We start from the raw sequence: 13,195 nt of genomic DNA, 5'->3' as shown, positions 1-13,195 counted from the left end.
CAAGTGATATTAATGCTCCAATTAAACATAATTAAACCCCGTGAAAGACCTGAGGAGTCCTTTGAAAGACATATGAAGTTGCTGCAATTGACCTGTGAAAAAAATTTGTAATTTCTAAATAATAAGCAGTTCTAGTATAAGATCTGTGAGCCACAGTGGATGGAATTAGGAATTCATTTTAGTATGTTTTGTCAGATTGACTACCAGATTAGGAATTCTTGAATAATCACTTTCTGTAGGGAGGGTATTCCATCCATCCATCCATTCTTCCAACCATCCATCCTTCCATTCTTCCATCCATCCAACAATTATCTGCATACCCACTATGTAAATGATAGAATGCTTGGTCTGGGGTAGACAATACAATCCCTTGGTCTTTAATTAAAAAATTAGAAAATACCTTTGCTGAGAATGCAAGACATTTTCTTGATGCCTTGATGGGAGGATAACCAGCTCCAACTCTATGGTCTTCTGAGTGGTTTGATATTTTGCCAACACCACTACTAAGCTATTGCTTACCTATTCAAAGCCCTGGCTCTGACCCTCTATTTTTAGTTCTGGAGTTTAGTTGGTTGTTGCCTAGCCAAGCAAAGAACAGACCAGGCTTCTTTGCAGTCCCGGGAAGAGCTGACATTGTCTTAGAAATAAAGAGATGGGTTTTGATTGTCTGGAATAAGATGAGAGTGTACTAGTTGTCTACTGCTGTGTAACAAATTACCCCCAAATTTAGCAAACACCACACATCTATTATCTCAGGGCTTCTGCATGTTAGGAGTCTGGGTGAGGCCCAAGTCGCTCATGAAATTGCAGTCAAGTTATTGACTGGGCTGTGGTCTTATCTGAAGTCTCCATCAGGGTGAGGGGGTCACTCTGAAGCTCACTCATGCATAGTTGGCAGACTTTGGTCCCTCATCATGTGGACCCCTCCATGGGGCTGCCTCATGACATGACAGCTGGCTTCCTCTAGGATGAGCGATGTCGAGAGAGTGAGGGGGAACAGCCAAGATAGAAGCCATGGTCTTGTAAAACCCTGATCTCCAAGGTGACCTTCTTCACTTCTGTATTATATTTAGTAGAAACAAGTCAACATGTCTACACACAGGTAAGGGGATCACAGAAAGATGTAAATACAGTACATGGGGACTGTAGGGGGCATCTTAGAAGCTGCCTTCCACAGTGTTGTGTATGGGGTTTGGGAAGGAGAAAAAAATTGCCCAGCCGAGCAGCAGTCCATATGGGAGGGGCAGGAGCTTCTGCGATGTGCTTTTTTAAAATTATTATTAAATATATTTTTTATTGATTTCAGGGAGGAAGGGAGAGGGAGAGAGAGATAGAAACATCAATGATGAGAGAGAATCATTGATCAGCTGCCTCCTGCATGCCCCACACTGGGAATCCAGCCCTCAACCTGGACATGTGCCCTGAGCGGGAATCGGACGTGACCTCCTGGTTCATGGGTTGATGCTCAACCACTGAGCCATGCCAGCCAGACAGCAATGTACTCTTGAATCTTCATTGCTCACTCATACCTCTAATCTGGTTAGGAATTAGGGCAGCCCCAGTGGAAACTGGTTTCCCCATCCCCTGCAGACTCCCTTTCTGTAGCCCTGAGTCTCTCTTTCCTTCCTCTACAAAACATGCTGCCCAGAGCAGCTCTGCTAATTTAGTTCCCATTGAACCGTAAATGTTTTGCTTAGGGTAAATGAGGAAGGAGCATGCCTGTGAAGAGGGACTGACTGTTCCTTAAACAAATAAAGCTCTGGTTACGGGATTTCAGACTCCCAACAGAAGAATGTGGAAGGTATTTCTCTGGAACTGGGCAGGTGTAAGAGGAGGGCTTTCCATTTGTGGCCCAAATCCTTTGGGCACGGAGAGGTAGCATAGTATTGGGGCTGGGGACATGGGCTGGGGATGCAGGCAGCCTGGTTGGAATTCCAGTTCCACCACTTGTTAGCTGGCTGACTTTTGGCAAACTGCTTAATGCTTTGCAGCCTCAGTTTCCTCACCTGTAAAATAGGGATGATAACAGTAGCTTCATCTCATGGAAACTGTTGTGACGAGACACACAGCCCGCACTCAGTAAATGTTAGCTATTTTCATCTTCACAGCCACAGCCACAGCCACAGCTGCTTCATCAAGCAGGTTCAGGCTGGTGCCCATGGGGCCCAGAATGGGGAGGGGTGGTGTGAAGTGGGGTGTGGCTGGTGCAAGGGGGGCAGGAGGGTGAGACAGAGCCAGAACCTACCTTGGGCTGGTGGTGTGGGCAACCTGTGGACCTGCCCGTGGACCTGTCCGGTCTTGAGGGGAGGTGTGGGATCTTGGTACACTTGTTGCATGTTTGGTTTGGGATAATTTCTGATGCATTCTGACATAGCCCCATCATTCAACCTTGGGTTGCCTGTTCAAGCCGCCTGTTTTGAAAGCCTCTGGGAAGGAAGGTAAACTTCCCTTCCGATTAACAGAGAAAACGATGAGTAAGCCAGGGCCCATGCCTGTCCAGTGGAAGCATGCATTTCTAGGTACCCTGGAAACCTCCTGTGGCCTGGCCCCAGGCCTTGTTAGGGTTTCCGGACTCACACCTCCTTCAGGTCAGGCCAGCACATCACCGTTCATAGCCAAGGCTTTCCTCCATTCCGTCTCCACATCCCGACCCAGCTGCCCACGTGGGCCCAGGATCGGAGTGACATCAGGCTCTGACCTCATGGAATCAGCTTGTGAGAGGCTGCAGGAGTCAGCCTGGGGGAGAGGAGCAATACTGGGTGGTGTCAAGTGCTCTGTGCTCTGGAGCCAGACAGATGCCCATGTGCAAATCCCCATTTGACTCCTTCGGGGCTTTGGGCGAGTTTTTCTCTGTGTTAGTTTCTGTATCTGTTTAGTGACCAGCCAGCTCAGGGGAGCAGTAAATGAGGCGATACCCACAGAATTCTTAGAGATGCACCTCGTACATGTGGTTGAGTTTATGTGATGGTGACTTAGAGGCAGGCTTTGGTGAATTTTTCTATTGGGGGAAAGTCTGAATTGCTTTGCTAGAGGTCTGTGGGCTGGTCCTTCCGTAGCTGCCTGGGTAAGGATGGACGCATATGAGCTGAGCAGAGCAGCCCCGTGGAGGCTCCCGCACAACAAAGGGTTTGCTCAGAAGAGGTACCGTGTCTCATCCGATGGGATATTTTGTTTGTTTGTTTGTTTTTTTAGTGAGGGAGCATCTTCATTCATGTGGCAGATCTGCTTTAACTTCTGGCTGTTCAACTTTTTGTGTTATGTTAAGAATCACCTGCTTTTAATTCATTCACCAAACTTCTATTGCACACCTTCTCTGGCTGGCGATGGGCCAGCTGTTTTCTGGGGGCTGCCTTTGCTGATTGACTGACTGAAGGGGAACGTCTGGGGTATCCTGCTCACCCTGGGCCAAGGATGGACCCATTGTTCTGGCTGCTGTTCCAGCTCCCAGGGTCGACTGCTCCCCAGCAGGTCCCTGGGTTTCCTGTACTTGTAGCTCCATCCCTCAAGTGTACCAAGGAGATAAGTTAAATAAAATATTTAGATTTCTGATTCCTGAGAAACTTCGGAACACAAATCAGTGGGGTTCAGAGCAGGAAATCAGATCGGAGGATTCGATGCTGGCCCTGAACTTTGTGCTTTTGAATGTTTGTGTATTTTCTTGTTGACCCCTCTTTTCCTGGGCATGGTCGAAGAGAATGGAAGTCCAATTTCTTCTCAGATAAGAGTGCTCTTGAGAAAACAGAGGAAGGTTGGAGGGAAAATTCCCACCCATTTTTCTGCAACAGGGTCGAGGCATTTGACACGAAGGCCCAGGTCACGGTGTTTGCAGAGGACGGTGGCTTTCCCGTAACATCAGTGGACGTGGCGTTCCATCACGTTCACAATCCTCGGGGATGACCTGGCCCTTCCTACGTCCTGTTCTGCTCTGACTTCCATGAACAGGGACCCTTGCTCCTGCCCTTCTTGGGAGACAATGCGGTGGGGAGGCGTGATCTGTTTATTTCTACTCCCAGCACATCTGACACCAAATGTGTATGATCCCCTCCACCCCCACCAACCAATTCAATTACTCTCTGGACACCAATGGGGTGTCCTACAATTCCATTCAGTTCTGACAGTAGCAGACCATGTGGGTTAAGGGCCAGTCCCACAAGACTGCCCCCCCCCCACCCGCCCACTTCAGATGCCAAGCACCAGCACTGGGTCCTCAGGGTAGCTACTTGTGTCTGACTTGGCTCCAAGTCGGGAGTTTCCACAATATCCTCCCGGGTTCCGTATTTGCTAGAACGGCTCCCAGAACTCAGGCAGACACTGGGCTTACTATTATAGGTTTGCTATAAAGGGCATTTTTAAGGACACATAGTTTGAGGTCTGGAAGGGGACCTTCTGTCCCTGTGGACTGGGGTGTGCCACCTTCCTGCCTGGATATGTTCACCAGCCTGGCAGCTCTCCAAACTGTTGTTTTGGGGTTTTATGGAGATTTTATTAGGTAGGATGGCCAACTAAATCACTATTAAGTAAATCTCCAGTCCCTGAGGTTGGGGGTGAGGCTGAAAGGTCCAGACCTCTAATCATGCCTGATCTTTCTGTGACCGGCCCTACCCTGAGGCCCCCCAAAGTGGCTCCTTAGAACAAAAGACGCTCTTATACCCAGGATATTCCAGGATTTTAGAAGCTATGTGTCAGGAACCAGGGACAAAGACCAAATATATCTTTCTGATCATCACAGAAGGTGATGCTGATGAGAATGGTCTGGGGGCCTCCCATTTCTCCCCATTTCTTCTGGGCTGAGTGTGCCCTCCTGACCCAGGCCATGCTGGAAGGGGTCAGCTGCCCTGAAGACCAGGCAGAGGGACACTCACCATAACCAGGGCTTCGCACCCGGACCGCTGCCTCCAACACCCATCAAAGGAAGGCCACACTGGGTCCAAAGTGTGCCGTCTGGCCCCTGCCTGTGCCTGCTGGGCCTTTCAGTGCAAATGTGGGCACAGGTGGCAGGCAGAGTGCCGAGGAGCCTGCCTTTGACTGATGGGCAGCTGGGATCTCCCTGTGGCCTTTGGGGACCCCTGACTGTGACAGGGCCCAGCCCCAGCTCCTGGAGATGGGCTGGGTGGGACTGGCTGTAGGGCCCTGCCAGGGGAAAGTACATCAGTGCAATGGGGAGCAAGCCTCCGCTGTCTGGAGGTCAGGGGTGTCCAGGTGGGGCATGGGGGCTCCCTACTTATGGAACAGCTGTGGTGTATGTCTGTATTTCTCTATAGAGTAGAAAGCAAAGATGAGAGGAGATACCTCAAGGGAGGTGGGAAAGGACTGCTTCAGCTCCAATGGGTCATTGTGGGCTTGGGGATGGGATTGCCCTAGGCTGGGTGGGCCAGCAGGGACCATGGGAGACACTGGTGGAGTGTCTGCACGGACACTTCCCAGGATGTGTGATCTCTGGTTCCAGGTGCACAGGGCCAGGGGAGGATGGGTCAGCAGTTGGGTGGGGGTGAGTTGAGGGCTCTGAGTTGCGGGGTGATGAAGGGGAATCCTTGTTCTCACCACAAACCTGTCAGCCTGGGCCAAGGAGCTGGCTCAGGTGGTGGTGAGATCATGGGCAGATCACCTCCTGGCCCCCCATTGGCCCGACTGAAGTCCAGCGTGAACTTGCTCATGAAGAGGCCTTAGAGCCGCCCTTCAGTTGAGGGGCAGGATGGGGTCCTGGTTTCGGCACTGCTGAGCTCCAAGAGGGCCCCCTCACCCTCTCATCAGCCCTCCAGGCTGGCCTTTCTGCCCACGTGCATGTGGGGACTCTCCCAGGTGGGCCGGATCCTGAGCCCCCACGATGCCAGTGCAGCAAAGGCCTCTCCTTGGGCTGAGCATCCTGCAGGCTCCAGGAGCCAGAGCTCATGGGCATGGCTGTGAGGAAGGACTGGGCGTCGTGTGGAACTGAGAGTCAGGAGGATGGCTCACATCCCTTAGCTGCCCCCGTGATTAAATGGGGATTGAACTAGAACAGTCGTCGGCAAACCATGGCTCGCGAGCCGCTGCGGTTTGCCGCTCTGTTGACTAATGAGTTTGCCGACCACTGGACTAGACTAAATGTTACCGAGTAATTGGAAGCTGTGAGGATTAGGCAATTGTGACATATTGTGTGCAAAGAGGTAAAGGGTAGTATATACTAGAAGATCAAATGTGTTGAGGAGCGGGGTCTGGCCTATAGTCTTCCTGTAGAACTTGTAGACCAGCTGTAGCATTTTGGTGAGGGGAACCATGTTCCTACAGGCTTCCATTCTCCACTCTAGACTTCCGCTCCTCCTCCTGATCTCCCCCTCCTCCTCCTGATCTCCCCCTCCTCCTCCTGACACCCCTTCTGATCTCCCCTTCCTCCTCCTGATCTCCTCCCTCCTGATCTCCCCCTCATCCTCCTGATCTCCCCCCTCCTGATCTCCCCCTCCTCTTCCTGATCTCCCCCTTCTCCTCCTGACCCCCCTCCTCCTGATCTCCCCTCCTCCTCCTGATCTCCCCCTCCGCCTCCTGACCCCCCTTCCTGATCTCCCCCTCCTCCTCCTGACCCACTTCCTGATCTTCCCTCCCCCCCCCCCCCGTCCTTATCTCCTCTTCCTCCTCCTGACCCCCTTCCTGGTCTCCCCCCATCCTCATCTTCCCCTCCTCCTGATCTCCCCCTCCTCTGTGCCCCTGCAGGAGAGTGTCTCATCACAGGACAATCCCACTTCAAGAGCTTTGACGACAGGTACTTCACCTTCAGTGGGGTCTGCCAGTACCTGCTGGCCCGGGACTGCCAGGACCACTCCTTCTCCATTGTCATAGAGACCGTGCAGGTGAGCTCAACCAGGTGCCCCATCAGGAGGCAGACCGAGGAGTGATGGGGTGGGGTGAGTGGTCCCTCGTTACTGAGCTGCTGTGTACATGGTATGCTTCTTTTCTCTAGAGAATGGAGCCAAGGTGAGGACATATAGGGTGCGTAGGGCTTCCCCTGAGGGTCTGAGTCCTGATTCGCTTTGGGACAATAGTCCCAAAGAATAAGAGGCCCGGGTTCCTCCTGTAAGACCAGACCCAGAGAGGCAAGGGCATAGGAGCCATGGGAAGCTGGGCAGGGGGATAGGTTGTGCTCAGGACCTTCTTGTTGCACCACTCCAGGGGGCACCCTTCACAGCGATGGATCTGTGAGGATGGAGTTCTGTGAGAGAAGGCCAGAGGCTGTGTGGGGTTGGAGTCTTTCTCTGAGTCCAGGGGTCCTGGGCCGGGATGCTGGGCTGGCAGGGGTGTGGTGACGTCACTCTGCATGCCCCTCGTGGCAGTGTGCCGATGACCCTGATGCTGTCTGCACCCGCTCAGTCACCGCCCGCCTGCCCAGCCTGCACAACAGCCTGGTGAAGCTGAAGCACGGCGGGGGAGTCGCCATAGATGGCCAGGATGTCCAGATACCCCTCCTGCAAGGTGGGTCCCTCCTCCTCTTATAGACGGGGCTGGCCCAGCTCCCACAGCACCTGCCCCTCAGCCGTGCCCACTGCTTCCCCTTCTGTAGAAATGTGGGAGAGTGCTATCTCTGGAGGGCAGGCTGGGTATCCTTGGCATGCATCCCTGTAAGAATGGAAGGCTTCCTGGAAGAGGAGGACAAGTGGAGGAAGATGGCTGGACGCTGGAGACGAGGAGGCTGCTCCAGGCTTGGGAGAGAGTGTTAGAGGGAAAGCGGAACCAAGACGCTTCTCTACTCAGCTTGAGCCAAAGGGGACAGTGAGGGTTGGGTTTCATGTTTCTGGTTCTACTTTGAGGTGGAAAAGGATCAGAGCCTGTCACTGAGAGGTTGGAGGAATGGCTGGTGATGAGTAAGGCCCTTGGATGTCATGGGACAGAGCCAGGTGACCCTGTGACCCATGACAGGGAGAAACCTACCTGTCCAGTGCTTTGCCAGGCTGCACTGTGCCATTGTGCCCAGCATGGTCTCAAACGTCACCCTCCAAGTGGCTCTCAGACCCCTCCCCTCTTCTTCTGCATGGCCATTGGCCCATTGTCCTGGCATTGCTCACAGCCGGTGAACTGAGGCCAGTGGGCACACAGCATGCTTGTGTGTCAGTTTAACGCTGTGTGTCTGCCCATGAGATGGCATGTTCCTCCAGGGCACACAGTATCGCTCAGCTGTGAGGACTGAGTCACTCAGTCTGGAGGGACTCATGCAGCAGCAGAGGGGCCCAAGGAATGCTCAGGCCTCAGGGGTTCTATGGGAGACAGATCTTTGGTTCAGGGCACCTGTGCAGCTATGGGTGCACGAGCCTCGGCTGCCCTCTTGTGTCAATAGGGGGAATGGCAGGCTACAGCAAGAAGACAGAGGCACCTTCTTGGGGAATCCTATTTGCACTACACCCATCCTCCTGAGACCCCCTAAAGGTTCCTGGATATCTCCATCGTCCCCATAACTATACTTTCATTGCTACAGTTATTCGTGAGACACCCCATATCTCCCCAGGATACATCTGCCTGCCACCACACTGTCCTCTCCCCATCTCAGCCCAAATTCTGGCCCCGCTCGGTTTTAGGTGACCTCCGCATCCAGCACACCGTGATGGCCTCTGTGCGCCTCAGCTATGGGGAAGACCTGCAGATGGAGTGGGATGGCCGCGGGAGACTGCTGGTGAAGGTAGGCCCTCTGATCACTGCCTCCCCACAGCCCAGCCTTACAAAGTGCCCCTTGTGCTGTGGGCAGAGTGGCTTTGTGTGTGGGAGAAGAATTCATTTCTCCACAGGCCCTATGCCCCCAGAGGGAGGAACAGGCCTCTCTTGTTTACAAGAGGCTGGTGTTTGCTGTCTGGACGCTCCTTGTTTGTCCTAGGGGTTCTCACGCCTGGGGCTCTGGTACCCCCAGGGCCTTCTGAGGGGGTGGGCTCCCAAGGGGCTGGGAAGGGCAGATTTGCTGCCTGGCCTCTTGGCTGCAACAAAACCTGGGAGCAGGGGTGTCCCTGGGGTGCCCACTGGGGGCAGCAAGGGAAGAGCCAGATTGGCACTCACAGCCAAGACTGTGTTGTGCACCCATAGGGGACAAAGCCGTCCCACTGCCCAGGGAGGGTTGCACTGGGAACTACCAGATCCCTCACCTGAGCGCTGGGCCTCTGCAGTCCAGGGACACTTCCCCTTGCTCTCCGTAGTCATGGGGTCACAATTAGGTAGCGATCTGTATATTTTTCTCAGAATTGTCACTGCCATTTTATAAACAGAGCAACCAGGGCTCCTGGGGCTGGGGGGCGTGTCCAGAGCCGCACACCGGCTGGCGGCAGAGCCCAGCCGCTCTCTGGGCGGCGTCCTGCCCACCGGACCAGTGCTGCTCACTTTTTGGTCTTCGGGTGCCTTTGTCCTTTAAAAAATTACTGAGGACCTCAAGAACGCGTATGAAGGTTATGTCTATTGATATTTACCAGATTAGAAATTAACCCACAGACATTTAAAAATATGTACTTAGGAATTCATTTAGAAATAACAATAATAAACCCACTACCCATTAATATAAATAACCCACTACCCATTTTTGTGGGGGGTGAGGAAACTTTTCCCAAAACAAAAAGCAGTGAGAAGAATACCCTTGTTTTACAATTCTGCAAATTTCTTTAATGGCTGGCTTAATAGAAGACAGCTGGCCTCACAGCCACTCCTGTATTCAATCTTTGTGATGTTACTTGTCATGTTGCCTCTGGAAAATACCACTTCACACTCATAAGAGAATGAGAGGGACAAAGCCAGACACTGTGTTTGTGCTATTATGAAAATATTTTGGCCTGCAGGGTCCCTGGAAAGGGCATCAGAGACCCTCCCGAGACCACCCTCTGAGAACCATTGCCCTGTGTCATTCCCAGGATCCCTGCAGAGTCCCCTTCTGTGTCCCCGAGTTCCAGGTTCCACAGGGCTTGAGGGTATAACCCTGTGATGGGCATCTGAGATTCTGGTGTCCTCCATCCAGATGACGTCATGTTCTTGCTCTTGTTTTAAAGTCCCCAAGAGAGTTCCAAATTAACTTCCTTTATTTTTTTCCTCTCTTTTGTAAAAAAATAAACCCTATGACCACAGCCCATAGAGCATGAGGAGATCTTGTCAGCCCCTCATTTACAGTTGGAAATAAAGACCCATCATTTTTGGAGCAAATACAGTCCCCTGGCCATTCGGTTACAGAGTGAGGACTAGAACTCGGGTTTCTAACATCACCTCTTGCTCACCTGTCTTGAAGGGAGGTGTCCAATAGCCATGTCACTTTCTCAGGAACCTGCCCTCCCCACAGAGGGCGCTCTCCATCTGTGTGACTTCTCCCTGAGTCAGCAGCCCCCATACGCCTTGTCCGGGTGGCTGTTCTCTTCGTGTTTCTCTGTTCCCTGTCTCTCTCCCGAGAAGACTCTTTCTGTGGGAATGGGCTGCAGGGTTGTCTTTGGGGCTGGGTTTCAGTCCGTTTAGCTAACAGAAGGAGGCCTCCACTGGTCAGGATTCAGGACAGGAGCAGATGACCAGTGGCTGTGAGAACACCCTCCATGTTTTGGTCTGGAGGACAAAAGGGGGTATTTGTGGATGGACCAGGAGATGAGTGCATCACCGTGCTGACCCTGGTGGCTGCCCAGTGGAGGATGCTAGCTGGAGACAGGTCACGGGGAGGAGCAGGCTGAGCACACTCACCAGAGAGGAGGCCAGCCAGGTGCTGTAGGGCTCCCTGCTCTCCTTTCAGCCAATGTGGTATAGATGCCCTGTCCCCGAGGGCTGCGTGGTCCAGGCAGCCAGGCTCTGCTGATTGAGACCCAGGGCCCAGCTCAGCCATAGGCAGAGTGGTGTAGGAAGCACCTCTGACAGTTATCAGAAGTGTCACTGATCCGAGGTTAATTTCAAACAGCAAGTGTGTTCTCGAAGTCTGTGGTATTGGGCTAATGTAGGGCTGGCGGCCAGCCCCTGCCCGATGTCCATGGATACCCCCACTCTTCATCCCCGGGCAAGCTGACCCCTGCGACAGGCCAAGGGGATGAAAGAAGATACCATTTAAAGAGTGGGGCATGGGAGTGATGGCAGGTCTTGGGGGGGGGGGCGGGTGAACAGGAGGGCACTTCGGGGGTAGGAGGTCACTGAGGCCTGAGAATGAGGGGGAAAGAGAGGGTGCTCAGATGCAGGTGAGGAGGAAGAGTCATCACTGATTTTGCTGCTTTGCTCAGGGCTGACCTTGACTGTTGACATTGCATTTCAGCCTGTGTCCAGGGGAGAACCTCATTCATTCACGAACTCATTCAGTCCTTTGTTCAAGCACTCATTTCTTCAACACATACTTATTGCGTGTCCACAGGCACCATTGGCAAGGTTGAGGTTGCAACAGTGAAACAAAACAGACAAGAATCCTTGCCTCATTTAGTGTAAGTTCCAGTATGGGAGACAGACAATAAACAAAACCAACAAGTAAATTAGATCATGTGTTAGAAGGCGGTAAATCCTGGGGAGATCAGTAACGCAGAGGAGGGGGCAAGAAGTGCCAGGGCCAGGAGGAGTTACATGTTATAAAGGACGGTCAGGGGAGGCCTGGGTGCCTCGGGGCCAACACTTGATCGTTGTGAAGCAAACAAGGAACCGTACTCCACCCTCTTTCTCATTAATGATATTTACTTGGGTACATTTTTTATGGGTCCGGAACCTTCTGCTAGATTGTTCCTCCTGCATTTTATTAAATCAGAGCTGGAAGTTGGAAGGTGTCATCCAAGAGATGACCACACGGGGTCCAGGCCAAGCATGAGGGTTTCAGAACGTGGCTCAGGGACCCCGTTCAGCTGCATGGATTACATGCAGGGCAGCAGGCCGGACTTGGGGCCCCAGCCCTGTGCCATCTTTAAACCGGGCCCTCTCAATACACACCAGCAGATGCCCCAGAGAGATGGGCTCGGCTCCCTAACTTGTCCCTGAGTGTGCACTTTGGGTGCAGAAGGATGGAGAAGGAGCCACATGCCAATGGCCTGGAGTTGGACCCCAGGACTCCCCCCCACAACCCCCTGCCCCCAGGTCACCCTCCAGAGTGTGCTCCAGAGACCCACCTCCTCCAATCACAACCCCTAGAGACTCCACCTCCTCCAATCACAACCCCTAGAGTCCTCGTGGCTCAGGGACTTTTCAGTGACACTCAGTGGCCCAGTTAAGTACAGATGGGAAGGTGTTATTCTTTTTTTTTAAAAAATATATTTTTATTTATTTCAGAGAGGAAAGGAGAGGGAGAGATAGACACATCAATGATGAGAATCATTAATCAGCTGCCTCCTGCACGCCCCTCTACTGGCGATCAAGGGCATGTGCCCTGTCCAGGAATCAAACCCTGACTTCCTGATTCATAGGTTGAGCCACGCCCGCAGGGCTGGAAGGTGTTATTCTTTGTCACCAAATGTGAGCTGTGAGAGGACTTGACCCATAACCGACTCAGCCTGTTTGGCCCACATGTGTGACCGATATGAATGCTCAATAAAAAGACGTTGACTTCGCACTTGATTCCCATGGGTGTCAGGGTCCATTGGCGCAGGCCTCTGCTCTGACAGGCGAGGGTGGCGTCAACCTGGCTACTGGTCCCAGCTCCCTGGCCTCAGGCAAGCCCTTCTCCCTCCCCTGGACTCAGTGTGGCCATCAGTAAATGCCTGAATGTTCTCTAAAATCCTGTGCAGCAGCCGGGTCTCTGACTGCTGGTTTAAGAACGGGGATGGAGCTGGTGGGAAACCATCCTGCGCTCAGCTCTTACCTTCCTCCTGCAGCCCAGGGCTTAGCTGCGGTTGACTAACTTGGCGCGCCTCTCTCACCCGGGGAGGGGGAGCGTTCGTTGTTAAACCACCTCTCCAGCGAAAGGAGGCTGCGGCTGCGGCTGCGGCAGCTGCTCCACGGCGGCCTGTCTCCCCGCAGCTGTCCCCGGTCTACGCGGGGAGGACCTGCGGCCTGTGCGGGAACTTCAACGGCAACAAGGGCGACGACTTCCGCACGCCCGCCGGCCTGGTGGAGCCCCTGGTGGAGGACTTCGGGAACGCGTGGAAGCTGCACCCGGACTGCGCCGACCTGCGGCAGCAGCACAGCGACCCCTGCAAGCTCAACCCGCGCCTGGGTACGCGAGCCCGCGGGAAGCGAGGTCCCCGCAGAGCCCCGAGATCCCCACGTTCCCGCGCACTCCACGGGGCGGGGCGCCCGGCGCTGGGGGAGGGAGGCGCTCGGGTTTTTC

At 53.4% G+C, this 13,195-nt stretch overlaps 1 protein-coding gene across 1 annotated transcript in view; it reads left to right on the top strand.

Moving 5' to 3' along the window:
* VWF (von Willebrand factor) overlaps nt 1-13,195 on the top strand; it is a 117,611-nt gene that overhangs the window by 32,397 nt on the left and 72,019 nt on the right. The window contains exons 11-14 of the mRNA XM_079773902.1: nt 6,685-6,821; nt 7,302-7,440; nt 8,538-8,638; nt 12,886-13,081. Of these exons, the coding sequence (XP_079630028.1) occupies nt 6,685-6,821; nt 7,302-7,440; nt 8,538-8,638; nt 12,886-13,081 (573 nt within the window). The remainder of the gene's footprint in view (nt 1-6,684; nt 6,822-7,301; nt 7,441-8,537; nt 8,639-12,885; nt 13,082-13,195) is intronic.

This window comes from Cnephaeus nilssonii, assembly GCF_951640355.1.
Source record: "Cnephaeus nilssonii genome assembly, chromosome: 6".
Lineage (NCBI taxonomy): Eukaryota > Metazoa > Chordata > Mammalia > Chiroptera > Vespertilionidae > Cnephaeus > Cnephaeus nilssonii.
Note: the sequence above shows the minus strand (reverse complement) of the source record. Positions and strands in the feature narration are given on the sequence as shown.